This window comes from Hetaerina americana, unplaced genomic scaffold (genome assembly GCF_022747635.1).
Source record: "Hetaerina americana unplaced genomic scaffold, ioHetAmer1.1.p SCAF_11, whole genome shotgun sequence".
NCBI classification, from domain to species: domain Eukaryota; kingdom Metazoa; phylum Arthropoda; class Insecta; order Odonata; family Calopterygidae; genus Hetaerina; species Hetaerina americana.
The window spans coordinates 1,619,648-1,638,248 of record NW_027286181.1 but is presented as its reverse complement, the minus strand read 5'-3'; the positions used below and the strand labels follow the sequence as shown (position 1 = coordinate 1,638,248).

At 36.6% G+C, this 18,601-nt stretch overlaps 1 protein-coding gene across 1 annotated transcript in view; it reads left to right on the top strand.

The window, feature by feature from the left end:
• Positions 1–4,258: 4,258 nt before the first annotated feature.
• LOC139700876 (vesicular glutamate transporter 1-like) overlaps positions 4,259–18,601 on the top strand; it is a 28,696-nt gene continuing 14,353 nt past the window's right edge. Inside the window, exons 1-7 of the mRNA XM_071599312.1 lie at positions 4,259–4,401; positions 4,492–4,642; positions 7,008–7,247; positions 9,288–9,462; positions 9,701–9,837; positions 12,611–12,734; positions 13,409–13,542. Of these exons, the coding sequence (XP_071455413.1) occupies positions 4,319–4,401; positions 4,492–4,642; positions 7,008–7,247; positions 9,288–9,462; positions 9,701–9,837; positions 12,611–12,734; positions 13,409–13,542 (1,044 nt within the window). The 5' untranslated portion in view covers positions 4,259–4,318. The remainder of the gene's footprint in view (positions 4,402–4,491; positions 4,643–7,007; positions 7,248–9,287; positions 9,463–9,700; positions 9,838–12,610; positions 12,735–13,408; positions 13,543–18,601) is intronic.

The following is an 18,601-nucleotide window of genomic DNA, read 5'->3' as shown; positions in this document are numbered from 1 at the left end:
ACAGGATGATCAGATTGAATTCAGGAAAGGGAGAGCACGTGCTATGCCATTGTTAGAATGAGATCGCTATCAGAAAGAGGAACATAGAATACAATCAGGCTGTATTTGTCTGTTTTGTAGAATTTGAGAAATTATTTCATAAAGTGAACAAGGTGGTATTAATGAATGTATTGGAGAAAATAGGAGTACAAACAAGTAGATTGGAGGAATGGAAGATTTATCCGCAACCTGCACATGCTGGGTTTACTCATGACCAAGCATTGGTTTGTCAGTCGGCCAATGGGTTGCAAGCATCACTGAGGATTTTGGAAATTCAATTAAATAAATATGGGATGAGAATAAATGTAAATAAAATAAAGGTTATGTAGTTTTTGAGAAAGGTAAAGGCTAAGTTAAACGTCAAAATAGGAGGGTAAAAACTATTGCTGGTGGAACAGTTTCCCTATCTCAGAAGTGTTTTGGACCAAAATGGTGAAAGTAAATGGGACATGAGACTAAGAATTGCATTAGACAAGAAAGCTTGTACAAGGAGGAAGTAATTGATGGCAGGGATGTTGAGTGAGGATGTTAAGAAGAGGCTCTTCAAAACTTTGATACGGAGCGTGGTTTTGTATGATGCAGAAACATTGTCATTGAAGCAGGATAATAGGCATAGATTGGAGGTCTTTGAAATGCAGGATATGGAGAAGGATGGAAAAAATGAAGTGGACTGAAAGGAAAGCAAATGATGAAAGGCTAAGCATGGTGGGGGAGGAGAGAGTATTGTTGGGAGAAATTGAAAGGGAGCAGGAAAGTTGGATTCAGACTGTTTAGAATAGGAATGGGATGTTGAAGAATATGATAGAGGGGAGAATGCTGGGAAAATGAGTTAGAGGGAGGAATAGGATTGGTATGTTGAATAGGAAGAAAGGAGGAAAGGAGCATGCCAAATTGAAGAGGGACTTACTGCAGTGGTAGCTTCCAGTTGTGTCTTTTGGTTAGGAGTGGCAAATAAATACATTTTGTACAGTTGTACTTATTAGCTGTGTTCATCAAAAGTCTACCTTATTTGGTAGAATACTAATAATAATAATGATCATATAGCCGTAGATATCATCATTAATACATATATATTACAAAACCTAAGTATGAGAACATATATTATGGCTAATTCTACAAAAATTCACTTGCACTCTAGTATGGTCAGTTCTTTAACATTAGATTTAGTTTACCCTAAAAATTGAAAATGATGAAATGGAGCAAAAATGTAGAGAGATCTAATTTAATACAACGCGCTGAGTAATGTGGCTCTGCCTTTTTCCTCTTGGTTGAGATAATGCTAGTGTTTACAGGAAAGGTAGGAATGACACTTTGCAAACAGGGCACATGGAAGAATATAGACTTCTATATTCTTAGGCTGGGTTATGATATCATTCAGTCTCCTCGCCAGAAGTCATAGGTTTGAAATTTTATGAGAATAAAAGAGTGGTTTTTTGGAGTGAAAACACATACTTCAAACGAAGTTATAATCACTTGCTTTCATTGTGAGAAAGCCTTAGAAAAGTTAATGAATTTTCCAAAACATAATGCCATATGCAAGGTGTCCATGAGGCTGTGTGGCTGAATTTCTGACCATGGCAATACCATTATCAAGTTTCTCAACCAATTCTGACTCGTGGATAGTAAACCATTCCCACATTTCATGAATATTGAGCCCAAGAAATTATACCTAACCTGATACTGAGCAAGTCAGTTATATGTACATTGTTAAATCACCTAAAATATGTTCCCTTGATATAAAAATGAATACAGGAAGTTCTGTTATTACATGAATATTTTTAATTGGGTTATACCATTTCAGCAAGTCATTACATATATGTTGTTATTACATATATGATCGTTCAAATCAGAATTTTTCAAACATATATTAGGTTGGCGGTATCATCTGGTGAAATACTAAAGGAAGACCATAATGAACAAGTAAAGAAGTAGGAAACAAAGGATAGAATACTGTGAAAAAATAACTTTGATTTATAATGGCTGGACCAACTGGTTCTGATCCACCAGATGAATGCGTTATAATGGTGTCACTAACATATTGTGATCTATCCCCCAGAAAATACATTAACCATTTCAGTCAATTACCAGATATTCTCAGTCAATCAGGCTTTCTTTTAAGAAATGATGATTATAATCAATGTCACCACAAATATTTATAAAATCAAAATAAATATCTATGACATTTTGCTTGCGGTTTAATCCTTGAAGTATATGAGCAATATATTGGAAAATAGCTTTGGTCATTGACTTTTCATTTCTGCAGTCATGTTGGTAGATCTTGCAATGTTTATGAGATAGTTTCCTGATCCTAACAGTAATTGTATGCTTATCAGGAATAACATAATGTACCACTGGCTTATTTAGTGGGTGATATTATAGTGCCAACATTAAGTCTTTCAGTGTTAGACGAGGAAAATCTTCATTTTCTTCCAGACTGTTTCACTCAACTTCCAGGACCAAAGACATTATTCTTCTCCAATGGATTTGACAGGAATGAATTTCCTAGATGTTGCCACCTGGTTGACCCTCTCATCTACTCTGGTGACCCAATAGTTTCATTTATCTCTTAACTGGGAGGAGAGAATGACTTAAGTCTCCTTGCCGACTTCTTGACTGATGCAGCTTTTAGGTTGTGACACCATTTCCTCATCTACTTTCTGCATTCCAGGGGACGTGATAGCCCTGGGGCTACTGACCTGAAGGCCTGCAACTGAATATCTGTGCAGTTAATTCTTTTGATTTATATAAGTGAGGCATTTTCATTGTGTGTTATTCTCATGGAATACACCCCAATATTGTAGAGAGGTAAAATTAATCATTTGATTTGGATCTCTGTTGTCTGTTTTCTACCCATTAGAAGGTACTTGGTAACAGCAATATATTTTAATGTCCCAAAAGTCAGTCTATATTTCTATTCCAATTACTTCTGGATCTCAAAAGTCCAGATCTGCTGCCAATTTATTAGCAAATGTCCCATATCTGGATCTACACAACAAAATAAAACTTCAGGTGTAGTGAGATCTTTCTGGTCTCTAAACATAAATTGAACCATGGTATATTCCAATTTTGAATCAATGAAATGTAGGTTTCTGAGGAAAGACAAATTTCAATTCTATGCTGTTTTAGAAACATGAACAGTCCCAGGTGCCTTTTTTGAAGCCCCTATAGGCCCCCGGAGGAGTATGGGCGGTTACTATTATTTGTGTACATTATTCATTAGTGTTTTTTTCCCTGTTGCAGCCTCATTTATCTGGAGGTAAGCTGCAAAATTTTCAACTTTTTCTGCAACCGTTAAAATAAGTTGCCATTGTTGGGAGGCGGTAAGAACTGAAGGTGTTTTCAACTACTTGGCAAGTTGTAATGACTTTGAAATCATTACAGCTCGTGTCAAATATTTTACTTCGACGTGAAAGAAAATTAAGGCACATACAGTGAAGACTCACGCAAGATGAAGACGACGGAGACAGAAATTTCAACACTTTTTGGATTTTCTTACTCGCTCTCTGCTATCAGAAAAACCAAATAAGAAATGTATTAATGAATTCATATTTTAGTCATACTTTTAGAAGAGATCTGTTTTATGAAATTAATAAGAACGGAATAGTTTTGTCATCTGTTGGCATTCATTGCGCGGACGTCGAAGCAGGTAATTGCATATTCACATCAGGGTAGGTTTACACGCCTAAGTGCATAGGACATCCAATAAAGAAATGTCGTACTCCTATGTAAATACAACACGGATAATTTCTAAAAAAAACTACCTATTTCTCCTTCGGCGCTGTTTAATCTTGGTGAATACCTTCTTGGTGATGGCGCAACTGAAGATGTATTTAATATTTATCATATGAAAGCAAAATCGGAAAAATATAATAATGATTTATTTGTCGAAGAACCAGATAATACAGAAGAAAAATTGCACATAATAGATTCCTTCATTCATTTTATGCCAAGACTACATTGATTTTGTTACATTATTATCCGTAAGATATCATGGTAGCATGTGGGATTGCAAGGATAGTTAAATTTGTTAGAATAAAAGCAATGAAAAGATACCGTTTATGCTACCACTAAACCCTCGGTAAAATTATGAGTAGGCATGTGTATCCTGTAAAATATACTAGTTATTGCTTTTTTGGTCTTGTTCTAATTTTACGCATATTGTGCCAACTACACCCAAGCGATCAAACTATACTACATTTCCAATAATCTCAAGATAATTTCCCTGGTTGTCAACAGGTGATCTTCCTAAATTTTTGCTGTTAAGAGTTATCATTGTGATATGACTCGTAGTCAAACCATACCGAATGAGAAAACTGCTTTCAACGAAGCACAGGATTTATTTCCTTCTTCTGGGCGAAATAAGTACGTACCAATACGTTTTACAACAGCTGCTTGATGCAAATTAGCATACCCTGTACCTTAATGCCAATGAATGTGTTATTCGATTACCAGGCAAGGATGGAGCTTTTCTTTACCCCGGAGGTACCTGGTCGCATTTTTGGCCTTCCTTGGATTTTGGAACATTTATGGGCTGCGAGTAAATCTGAGTGTAGCCATCGTTGCAATGACCAGGAATCGTACCGCATATGGAAATGAGACTGATGTAAGCATGAAAGGTTGCCTTTATGTTAATAATCGTCACGCTTGAGTTTTCAGCTCAATTTACCGTACACATTCTCTTAATACAAATTGTCTTAAGTATGCTCTCATTTTCCTACCTACTTAAAACCAATCTCTAAATCCTGTCCCAAAAACTTTGGCCAAAGAAATGTTATTCATATGGATATCTGCTATTATTTGCCAAAATCAATATGCCACCGGTTTGGACAACCGAGTCCCTGCAATATTGTAATGTGCAAAAGTTATTTCCTATGAGTAATTCTAGTCAGGAATGCGACATATGCTTTTGGACATAGGTTTCATAGAAGAAATGGCAGTTTATCTGAGAATCGGATAGCATGACGAACTTGGAGTTAAAACAGTACTATCTTGCTGTCCATTTGTGGATTGTGTTGTCAGTTGAAAATCGGATAAACCCTAACTAACTGAATTATGAGTTTAAGAACTTCACTTAGAAGAGAGTTGAAAAATGTAAGGGTCAACGAAGGAGCGGTGTCATTTGACTGAAGCAGGTCATAGTAAGAACTATTCAACGAGTACTTGGGACCCATTTGAAGAGGTGTATGGAATTATATAATTTCGAAGATCTACTTGACTTTTCTAAAGGTCTTATTATTATTGGCATTCTACCGTTTAAGATCGATGAAGAATGAACACAGGTTATGCGGCAGTACTGCGGTACATTTACTTACCTCTTCCAGCGAAACGACCTGACATTTGAAACCACAATAAGCCCCTCTTCAGCTCTGCATGCTTTATTCCTGCCTTCATTGTGTCCAACATCCTTATCCTATCCCTATCCCTTCCTTGTGTATACCCCTAGACCTCTTAAGCCTCCAAACACGACCTGGCAAAGCAAAACATAGCAAAACACAACCTGGCACCCCATTCTACAATAAGCCATGTGCAATTCTGCATACTTCCTTGTCCCTCCCTTCATTCCTGCCCCCTTCCTTGTTTGGCTAACATTCTCCCCTCTCTGGCATTCTTTCTTTCTTTCCCATCGCCAATACAAATGCTCTGTATCCATATTTCCTGCCTTTTTTGGAATTTCTCCCATTAATCCCCCAACCTCCCTGAACTATGCCTAGCACTTTGTCCTGGATTCCTTAATCCTTACTTACTCAACATCCCTGTCATAAATGACTTGCTCATTTTGAAAGCTTCTTTGCCTAATGCAATTCTGATGGGCCTCTTACTTTGACCATTTTGTTCTAAAACACTTAGGGGAGAGTTAAATTGTTCCACCTGCTACAGTTTATGAGCTCTTATTTTAATATTAAATGTAGCTTTTATCTTTCTCGAAAACCACAAAACATTTCTCATGCTTACATTTTATGGGAATAAATTGTATGAAAATTTAGGGTGTAACATGTTTATCCTTGAAAAGAGAAAGCTAGAATGAGACATTTAATGTAATGCATAGGACCAACAGTTTAGGAATTAATTTTGGATCATTTAATATTGAGGATCATTTAGTATACCTGTATGTACGAAACAAAATCTAAAAACCTCATAAATTTTCATTGATTAAGGTAGTTTTCACTTGCCTTTTCCTGTTATGATCCCTAAATAAACCTCAATCTAATTTTCCTAAAGTTACACGTATCCAAGATAGATGTCCTAACAACTCTACATCTATTTAATACCCGCAAGCCGCCCCAGGGGCATGTGGCAGGGGGTGTTGGGCCACCATACGTAAAATAGAAAAACACCACATGCAAAACCAAATTATGCTACCTCTACAACTAATAATTCACATCACTGTGGTGGTTTCATGGTATGATTTGATTGTTTTTGGAGTGTACATGTAAAATGTAAGCTCAGAAAAATATGAAAATAAAAGGAAAGAATACAAGAATCCATAATTGTGTCCATAAGGATTTTCTTTCATTATTAGTGTCAGTATTAGTCCTAGTTAAGTAATTTGGTATAATATTAGTAGTGTGTGCAATGCCAGGATTAGCAAAGCTTACTTAACATTTTGGAGTGGGGTTAGAATTATTCTCGAGCACTTGAAGATACTCAACTGAACGATAGTGTAAAAGTGAACCATTTCAGGAGCACTGAGATGCTGCTTATTAGGATTAATTTTATTTTCAGAACTTGGCAGGTTTTTCAATTAATTTGTTGCCATAATTTTGTTGCTAGTGATGGTGGACTCTATTTACTAAATTTTTGATACTGTCTAAGTGTGTTGAAAGTATGTATTTTAGACGTATGTATTGTGTTTTTGATGTAAGTGTACTCTGGTTTTGCTTGAATCAAGTATGACTTAAAAATAATGTGTGTATGCCATAAAGCAACACGTGGAAGCTTCTACAATGGACTCTTTTTTCACATTTTAGGTGGAACCAGAATTTACGTGGGGACCAGAAGAGCAGGGCCTGGCCCTGGGCTCCTTCTTTTATGGGTATGCATTGTCGCAAATTCCTGGAGGATGGATGGCTGGACGAGTATTGGGTGGCAGGACGTTGTTTGGTCTCGGAGTTGGTGCCACAGCTGCTCTCACTTTACTCACCCCCGTCTTTGCTCGAGCTGGGCTTCCTTTCCTCATAGCTTTGCGCGCCCTTGAGGGACTATTTGAGGCATGTATAAAGAGCATTCATAAGAATTTTGTGTTATCCATTTCAGAAAGAATATTCTCATACTGAGTACAATGAGACATTTCATTGCATTAATGGGCTGTTGACTGAATTGAATTTGCTGTTTGGTTGAATTTAAAAAAAAAAAACAGCATGTGTTAATTATGTACTGAATTGTGTTATGAGATAACATTTATGATTGAAAGTTATTTTTGAGGTTATTGAATCTTAATGTAACTTAAATATTTTAGTCTTGTCTTTTGGAATGTAATGTAACAAATGAAAAATGGTATGTGCAATAGTAATACCTTTAGTTATGTATTATTACTTCATGAAGATCATATAAAATTTAGACATTCGCCGTGTAGATTGTTTGTGCAATTTGGTTATTTGTCACCGACTGGCAAGGCTGATACTTTATCATTATTATTTTACTTGATTCTTTTTGATAAATGGTGCAACCATATTAAATGTTGTCAATGTAAATATTATTTAATATATAAATATAAATTCTTAAAGTTGATGAAGATTTTCACAAAAGAATTCATCAATTGAGTAAAGAGGGTTATCAAATAACCAGGTATAATATACCCTATTCTTGAAATTTAGGATACAGTTTGATTTCAACTGAGTAGGCAGACAGTTATAAAGTCAAATGTTCGCATTATGAAATGAGTTTGTAAGTTGAAGGCAGTCTACAATTAGTAGTATTTAGATTTACTTGACCCCTAATGGTGTAGTCATGGATGTGAGATCTTAATTGGTAAGTTACTAGATTAACTTTCACATGAATCAGAGTTTTAAACGTATATAAACTTAATACAGTCATGATTCCATACCTAATAAAGAAAAGGCTGGCAGTAATTTCGTGGTGGTACATTAGCAAGAGAGTGAATAGCTCTCTTTTGTTGTAGCAAGATTTGTTTAACATGTGGAGGATGACCCCATAACTCAACGCCATAATTCAAATGACAATGAAAGAAGGTATGGTAAAGTGTTTAACGATACTCATTTGAAATGAGAAAGTGGAGCTTTCCAAACATATCAACATCTTTACTCAGTTTATTACAGATCTGATCGATTCGGGTCTCCCAGTTAAGTTTTGTTTCAAAAAAAATTCCTAGTGTTTAGCAGTATCAATTTCAGTTATTTTTTATTTAAGACTGCATACAATATGCTGGGTTTTTTCAGCATTTAAATGCAAATAATAATAATAAGTTTATGTGTCCAGAGACTGCATCATACAAAAAATTGTACACATAGTAGAGGACACGTCAATATATACAATAATACACAATGTAATACGTATACCTATTCTAAGTTTCATGTTCCATGAAATTCCTAATAGAATAGAACAAATTCCTTTGAAGAAAAGCTCTCAATTTCCTTTTAAATAGATAAATGTTTGTGCTGGATTTCAGGTCCTCATTTAGCTTATTAAACATAAGGAGACCCATAGATTTAGGGCCTAGTGCGGTGGTTCTAGTTCTTACGTAAGTTCGGTGCAGATCATTTTTAGTCCTGGTCCCATAGTGGTGAATACCACAATTTGTGTCATACATTGAAAGGTTTACAAAGGTGTACACCAGTAATACATAGATATAAATACATGGCAAAGGTAGAATGTTCAATTTATGGAATAATGGACGACAAGGAGCATTATGCTCTGCTTTGACAATTAGCCGTTATAATTAAAATAATTAATACCAAACCACTCCTTAGCCTGACTTTAGCCGTTGCTAGATCGTGCATTTTCATCTTTTAAAGGTTTGCTTTGGCATTTGGCTGAATATAGAGCATGTTGCGTACATCTCAGTTTTTCACTTTAATTGGTCTTAATATATTCAGGAGTGAAGATTTTCATTGCAGTATGAGATAAATTTTAAACCCCAGCATGTCCCCAACCTAGCCCAACTCCAAAGCCATGATTGAATTACTGGGAAGCGTATCGTTAAAGGCAAAGGTGATGAGATTCATTACTGTGTGTAATTATGGATTTGAGAAAATCTAGAGTGAACTAAGTGTGTTGCATTTGTTTTGCAGGGTGTTACTTATCCAGCTATTCATTCAGTGTGGGCTCGTTGGGCTCCTCCTGGTGAGCGCACCCATTTGGCAACATTTGCGTTCTCCGGAAGCTATTTTGGAACCGTCGTGTCCCTTTCCCTTGCCTCTGTGTTAGCAGACTGGCTGGGATGGCCCTCTATCTTCTACACCTTTGGTGATTTGAATTTTCTGCTCATTTTTTAACCTTATTGCCCAAACAATAAAATTATGTGAATCATGGAGAAGAGTAAGAACTCAATTGATAGTCTTGAGTTGCATGCTAGTGTAAAGTGAATGTTAATAAAAAGTTAAGAACAATTGCCTTTTTACGTATGCAGTAAAACATTTTGTATAATATTGAAATGATTCCATCGTAGGAAAGAGTTTTGATTGATCAAAATTTTGTTCGACAGGCGTGATTGGATTATTCTGGGTGGTGCTTTGGCAGTCGTTAGTGAAAGAAACACCGCAAGAAGACAGGCGCATCACAGACTTTGAGCTTGATCTCATCCGTTCTTCTGTTGGCCCTGCTTCCAACCACGGAAAGGTGGTAATGTATCTTGTCTTGGGAAAGGTGTTGGACTTTCTCTCCATTTCATGACTAATGGGCCATCTGCAATGAAGCTAATGGTGGGGAAGGTGTCTTGCTCACTAACCATGTCTCATTAAAATTTTATATGTTTAAGAAAGGGAGTGATGCTAACCAATTATTCTTTAAGTCTATCGTATACTTTTTCATCATCATCTTTATGGTGGCTTGTTCAGTGCATTGGAATCAAATTGTGTTTCACTTATTTGTCAGTTAATCATCAGTCGCGATACAGGCAGTCATCTGGTTGGTATGCCTGGGGAAATATGGTGCCTCTAATCCATTTTACCATCATCTCTATCTGAATATTTAACATATTGATGCTTTTTTCCTTTTTTTTCTATTCTTTCACCCATTAAATGAAAGTGGTTGCAAAATTAAATGCAATGCTTCACTCTCCCATTTCTCTGATCTGCTTACTATGTATCCTCATAATGAATGTTTGGTTGATATATGGTGCATTAGTCCAGGACTCTGAGCATGTCAGTTCAAATCTCAGTCTGCTCAAGGACATACTACGTATGGATTGTTTCATGCATAGCGACAGTTAGGAACAAAACCACATTAAACTCCACAAATTTTATTCGTTGCTTCTTTCCATACTCTTTCAATTAAAATATTACCGAACACTTTTCCTGATGTGGCCAAAAGACTGTTATCTATATAATGCATGCATTCTATTTTACTCCCATTCATTTGATACAATGATATAATTATCACAGCCTTCTTATCTTTTGGTGCAAATTAAGTTGTAAACATAGGAGAAAATATTGCCACCAAGTGTCTCCTACACTTAAACTGTGTCCTACTCTTGAACATTTTGTACTATTCTTCAAAATTTTGTATTAGAATACATTGATGCCTGTAGCTTTTCTATTATTCAAATTTATCAATTAAGCTATAATAGTAGGTAAGTAACACAACATAGACTTTATGTTCCTCAGAAAATATACTTATTATTCAACTAGTTTCTCTACACTCTAGTGCCCTCAGGTATTCCACTGAAATATATTATTAATAATACTCTATACTTGTATCGATCAGCCTTGTAACCCAATATTTCAATGAATAAAATCTAGGGTTGACCTATACAAGAGAGAGGTGCATGTATAAATAGTAAGTTAAGAGAAAGATTTGATTTGATATTAAACTTCTACTAGGACATATTCCAAAATTCACTGCCACTACCACCATGCAATAATAGCATCACAGTTATGACTTTTCTTACTCCAAAAACTACTGGGGCTAGTGCTGTCTGCTTAAAAGCAAACAATTGTGGCGGTACCATTTGAGCAGTGATAGCAGTACTGATGGTGAATTTTGTAATGTACACAAAATCTCTCTATCAGTGATTGTGGTTGCTACTGTCGATACATTGAAATTATCAAAATAATTATTGATTATTTACGACTTGATCACCATTAAAAATCTGACATTATATTTCTATCCATCCTTATTACTTGAGAACATGCATTTAACATAAGTTCATATTTTATAATTCAAATTAATGATACCAGGTATCACATTTCATTCTCACAACCACTCCTTTTTCCAACTACACCTTTGTCACACTCAACAGTCATTCCTTGTAAATTCTCCCAATCATCAGCCACACTTCCAATTCCCATACATTCGTTCTATTTCTCATGATTACAGTTCATCCTATCCTTATACTTGCCCCCATACTGCATTGTCTCGTGGCCTTTTCACTTTTCACTTCTTGCTATTCACTTTTCCACGAGACTTATTGGTGAAACTATGAAATTGTGGTCTTTTTCACAATCCGCGCCCTTCATTGACTTTTTGTTCATCATTAATGCCAACATTCTCTCATCATGTACTACAAAATCTATAATGTTGGATTCTACCCTTTACTGTGAATATAAATGAACATAGATTAATGCTTAGATGAATAGATTATTGTAATCAAGACTTTTTCATGCACTTATTCACATATGTTATTTCATCATGGTTTATCCATTAACTTCAATTGGATTGGCTCACCAAATGGATGCAGAACTCCTCCTTCGTGCTCTCTCTCACTCTCCCCAACCACTGGACGGTAACAGACTACCATGACACCTCTCCTCATGCCAGCTTTCATGCACACCCAAAACTACCCAGGAGGCATTGACTTATACCATTATGTACAGTTATTGTGAATTCCCTTATTCAAGATCTATGTTAAACCTTAATTGCTTTATAAACTATTGTAAACTCCTTCTCATTTCTCCAACCATTTTCTATCATTTCAGCGTCATCACATGCAATAATTTTTGTTTCACAAACACAAATGATGCATTCATTTTACAAATATATACAGAATTCTTGTTCATTTCCATACACAGTCAAATATTTCATTAATGCCTTATCCATCTATTATGAGGCACCTATATAATCAATGCCTCCCTGTATTAATTAAGGGTATGTTTAATTTTGATCAAATCCACAACTATCAACTCTGATTATCAGTATCCATGTCTCTGATTATCAGTATCTATGTGAAATAGTTTACTTTGCTTCTAATTCTGTTGTTCCTTAAATGTCTGCTCATTGCTCCCAGAAAGGCATATTACTTGCACTTTCCTACTCTACCATGCAAGTAATGCTAGACATTTCAAAGGGTAAATTAGGGTAATAGTTTTTCTGCTTGCCTATTATAATATGCGCCATTTGTGTCATTATAGCTGACTAACATAGAGTCTACATTTTCATCACCTTCCTTTCAATCTAGGTTCTGGACATCCCTTGGAGGCATTTTGTTACATCATTGCCTGTATGGGCCATTGCAATAGCACATTTTTGTGAGAACTGGGGATTCTACACTCTACTCACTGAGCTTCCTACTTTCCTGAGTGGTAAGGTCTTTTTTCATGTACTGAATTTATACAATTTTCATCTTAGCTCAATTTTATAATTGCCTGCTTCATCTTTCTCTTTGATTGTCTGTGTAGTGGTTGGTTTTCATAGTTTAGAAATATTTCTACCTTATAAAAGCATGCAATCTCCTCATTTTTAATATTTTTTTTCATTATCTTGGAAGTATAATGGCCAGAATGCATTGTAATTTTGTTTTTCATCTGTGGCAAATTTATGCTGTATTCATATCTGCTAATCGTCTCTGTGTTTGATGATTTATCATATATGTCTCAGGGAAGCAGCCTGACAAACTGCAGTATAAAAATTTTCTCAGGAATTAGAAGTCTTTTTTTTCAACATTGGGGTAAATACATGTATCGCATGTCAAATTTATTCTTAGCTGTTAATGTAAAAATGGCTTTGCCCTTGAGGCTTGTGGGATTCATTGGATTCTTTGGTCCTTCGCTTTTAATGCCTTTGCTCCAATGTTGAATAATTGAATTGAATATTCTCCTTTATATTTAATGTATACATTTCAATAGCACTCTGAAATTCCCATTTTTTGTAAAGTTGGTTGCTCCATTGCACAACTGAATAATATTTCTGTGTAGTTCTCTCTGTTGAATTCTTGACATGTTAGGCCTTCTATCTCAGTGGATAATTATCATTTCAGATGTACTTGGGCTAGACCTCAAAAGTGTTGGATTTCTGTCTGCTATGCCATATTTGCTGATGGGCTTTAATGTGCAGTTTGGAGGCCTCATTGCAGATTATCAGATTTATAAGAGACGATTCTCGAAAACACAGGTATGCAAGTTACTTAAATTGAGCACAAATATAAACTTATCTTTATCTTTAAAATGTGTATTGAACTACCTGAAAACTCTAGTCTTACCCGAGAAAGGTTTTGTTATTAAAATAAAAAAAACTTTTGGCATAAGTTGAACATTTAATCTACCACACAGCCTAGTTGACCAGAGATGGTTCCCATCACGGGGCAACCCTTGAAATCAATTGATGCAATTTTCTAGGTGGCCAGAAGGTCTGTTCTGGTTGAGGAACTGTCCTCCCTTATCTTGAATGTTAGACTTTCTGCACTGAGAAGGGTGAGCTTTCTTACCAAATAAGATGGTGTCGCTGCTTTAAAATATTTACTGATGAATATGTTTACTCAAAAAGTAGTGTCATATTTTCGTGAGAGCAAAATGGAATGTAACATGTGCTAATGAATCTATTTTCAATCAGGCCTGGTTGTAGTTTTTGTAAAAATCATCCAGTTCATGAAAATTATTTAAAATATGAAATACCGTATTTCCCGGCCCATAAGATGCCCATTTTTCACTCCAAAATGTGCTCTTAAATCAGCCTCCATATTGTGGGCAGGGGGTACTCGCGTGTAATTTTAACCTTTAAGCGCAAGATGATTCGCCTGAAAAATACTTACTATTTCATATTTTTTCCAACATCTGGCTTAGAAAATGGTAGCCATTATTACAAATGTGAAACATTGCACTGTTTTGTGTGAGAGTTAAACAACAGTGTTTTAATATTTTGTTGAAAGTATTGCCCAAATAAATTATAAACACTGTAGCACTTTTAGTTTCATCTTTCATGTGGCGCTGCCATGAAACTCCATATGCATTCGGCTGACGAGGACGTCAACCCTTTGCTAATACTTTACTGTAGTTGTATCTGTCCAAATAGCTCCTTATCTTATGTAGTATGAGAGTTTCATATAAAGTGGTTGCTTTTAATACAAATTTCGATAGCATCAAAATAATAACACACACTAAGAGTTGCATAAAGTGTTAATGAAATAGCCTCATGGGATCTTAAGAGAGAATACTGTCACAGAATATTGCATTTACACTTGACTTTGTGAAATATAGTTTGGAACACAGAAACAAGGTAGCCGGAAGGCATTTTGGCTCCGTGATGATGAATTTCCAGGGTTCTACGATGTATAAATTTTGATTTGCATTTATTTGTAACTGCTAATTTTTTAATGTAACAGTTCAATTTTCTTCATTTAAGTGTTAATATTGAAATAATTTGATCTTTTCTGTCTGATTAAAGTCTATTTTGTAAATTCTGACATGAAAAATCAGGGTGCGCCTTATGTGCCGTAAAATAATTGCAATAAAATTAAGAACTTTCTTCGAGCTGTCCTGCTTGGTGCTGACCATTTTTAATCTCTCTACATTATTTTCTTCATACTGAGAATATTTTGAGGAGAAAAATAAACACCCTTAGATAGCTAATAGTAATAGTTTTAGCATGAAAATATTTGTTAATATAGTATTCATTACTTCTTATCAGAGATTGAAGATACTAATAATTGCGATATTGTGGAATAAATTAGAATTGTATGTCCTAAATGATATTATGGTTTATTTATGAGACAGAAGTTTAACTGGATTTTTTATAATTGTGAACTTGCAAAATTTTATCTTCCAAAAATTATGCCACAATTTTTTTTCTTTTTACAGTGTATGAATTTTTGTATGAATAAAAGAAACAGTGTGTGCATTATGCATGATAACAAACCTAGTGTTTTTTTGCAGGTACCTGATAATAGATATTGTTAGATTTTTGTCAGTTAATGACTATTTTCAAGCACTTGGCAGGGAAATGTTTACAAAAAATAGTCTTCGTATGGTTTTTGGAATGAAAACATGTATCACACTAGCTATAATGCCCTGAATCCAAGACAACACCAAATACAAGACATTTTGGGGTTATTTAGCTGTTATTTTGGGAAATAAACCTTGATGCAAAGTGTACTGAAAGGTTGTTCTGAAGAATTTAATTTATTCCATATTGATCTTTCTTAGAGCTGTGCTGGCGGGAGTAATAATTATTGCTCCTGGTAGGGTCACCCATGCCAGATAGGTCAAAGGTTAGGAGCCAGACGAAAGGTAGTCCACGCAGCGTCTGTTCCTCAGTGAGGCGGCTGCAATGGCATCTGACCCCAGTGGGGTGGCCAATAAGTGATGGTGTCACGTTAAAAACACTATTGAGGAAGGCAACGGGAAACCACCTCAATTATCATTCCCAAGATTAACATGATGGACTATACACAGATTTTGAGTCCTGGCAACTACGGGGCTTGGCCCAATCGGCCGTGTGTCGTGCCCGGCAGCGGGGGAGGCAAGGCTTCCGCGGTCGTCATCCCACGAAACCCTTGCAAGGGAAAACCAGCAGCAGCAGGACAGAAGACGCAGGAGGAGACCAAATTAGTTAGAATAGGAACGTGGAATGTTAGGACAATGATGACGACAGGGAAATTGGAGAATGTTAAGCAAGAGATGGAAAGGGGAAAAATAGATATTTTAGGTCTATGTGAGGTAAGATGGAAAGATAGCGGGGATTACTGGAGTGATAAGTAAAGAATAATATACAGCGGCGGGGACGAGAGCCAACGAGGGGTTGCCGTAGTATTAAATGAAGAGGTAGGAAGAAGCGTAGTCAACATAGAGCAGGTAACGGATAGAATACTACTAATAGAAATAAAAGCAGAGCCGACGAACTTGGTTATTATTCAGGTATACATGCCTCCGTGCAACCATAAGGAAGAAGAGGTCGATAGGATATACGATCAGTTAGAGGACATAATCGCGTGTGTTCCTGCAGGGAAACATTTGATAGTGATGGGGGATTGGAATGCGACGGTAGGCAAGGGAAGAGATGGTGATGAGGTGGGGGACTACGGTTTAGGCACGAGGAAAGACCGCGGGGAAAAATCAGTTGAGTTCTGCAGGAGACAGGGGTTAGTCATCACCAACACTTGGTTTAGACACCACAAAAGACGCAGGTATACATGGAAAATGCCAGTTGACTCAGAAAGGTATCAGCTAGATTATATCCTGGTTAGACACAGGTTTAGGAACAGTGTGATAAATTCGCACAGCTTCCCGGGAACGGATGCGGACTCTGACCACAATTTAGTGGTTATGAAATATAGCGTCCGCTTCAAAAAGATAAGGCAGGGGCGGCGAGTCAGAAAATGGAATGTAGAAGCATTAAATGGTTTGAAAAGGAAGGAATACAAACAGGCAGTAGAGGAAATCATGGAGGATGGTAAAGAGCTTAGTACTATCGAAGAAAAATGGGAAAGTATCAAGAAAGGGTTGTCTAAAGCCACAAAAGACACTATTGGAACCATTAATGCTAAAAGGACTAAAAAACCAAGGATCACGGATGAGATGATTACAAAGATGGATGAGCGGCAAAAATGGAAGAATGTGAATACAGAATTAGGCAAAATGAAGTACAAAGAATTAAACAATAAATTGAGGCGGGCAACAAATAAAGCAAAAGAAGCATGGTGGAAGATGCAGTGAGAGGATATGGAAAGTCTGCAGAGGAAGGGTGAAATCGGTGCGCTGTACAGCAAAGTTATATCTTTATCTGGAAGTAAGAAAGGGAGATCAACGATAGCAGTTAGAGATACGGCGGGTAAGGTAATAGTTGACGCAGGGAAGATCCAAGAGAGATGGAAGGAATATATACAGGACCTGTAGAAGAACTGAATAGTAAAGAGCTTAGACCAACAAAGTTAGACATAGAAAAGGAACATGACGTAGAGGAAGATAGCTTAGGTCCAGGCATACTAGACAATGAGATAGAAAGGGCATTAAGGGAGATGAAACCAAATAAGGCTGTGGGGGTGGATAACATTCCCGCGGAACTTTTAAAATGCTTAGGAAAATGTGGGAGGAAGAGGCTATATAGATAGATAGATAGATAGAGGTGTTTATTTGGGTGAAATTGAGACCAAATGGTCCCTTCTTCCATTTAACCCATAATAATATATGGGCTGATTCGTAGTATTTATGAGGAAGGAATCTGGCTGGAAGACTTTGTGAGATCAGTTTTAGTTCCTATTCCGAAAAAGGTAAAGGCTAAATCATGTGAGGACTACAGGATGATAAGTTTGATATCCCACGCAGCTAAAGTTATTCTTAGGATCATAAACAAAAGGATAGAGAGTAGGGCAAATGCTTACTTCGGGGATGATCAGTTTGGGTTTAGGAAGGGGAAAGGTACGCGTGATGCCATTGCAGTAATGAGATTATTAATTGAGAGGAATATAGAACACAACCAGGAGGTATTTGCCTGTTTTGTAGATTTCGAAGAAGCGTTTGAGAGAGTGAATTGGGAAAAACTAATGAGTATATTGCAGAAAATAGGGATAGATTGGAGGGAAAGGAGGCTAATCCGCAATCTGTACATGTCTCAGACTGCTGAGGTACGAGTGGGGAACGGGGAGTCCGGTTGGGCAGTGTTAGGAAGAGGTGTAAGGCAGGGTTGCCCATTATCACCGTTGCTGTTCAACCTGTATGCAGAGGAAATTATTAAAGAGGCATGGGAAGAACTGGAGGTAGGAATGAAGGTGGGCGGGGAATTCGTAAAATCAGTTAGGTTTGCTGATGACCAAGCTTTAGTTTGTCAGTCAGCCAAGGGGCTGCAAGCATTGCTTAGTGAATTGGAAATTCAGTGCGACAGGTATGGGATGAGAATCAATATTAATAAAACATAGGTTATGCGATTTTCTAGAAAGAAAAAGGCTAAGCTTAACATTAAAATTGGAGGGCAAAAACTAGAGCAGGTAGAGCAGTTTACGTATCTCGGTAGTGTTTTGGACCAACACGGTGAAAGTAGTAAGGACGTAAGGAGAAGAATTGCGCTAGGCAAAGAGGCTTTCACAAGGAGGAGGGAGTTGATGCGAGGGACGTTGAGTAAGGATGTTAAGAAAAGACTCGTAAAAACTTTGATATGGAGCGTAGCTATGTACGGCGCGGAAACGTGGTCATTGAAGCAGGAGGATAGACGTAGACTGGAGGCTTTTGAAATGTGGGTGTGG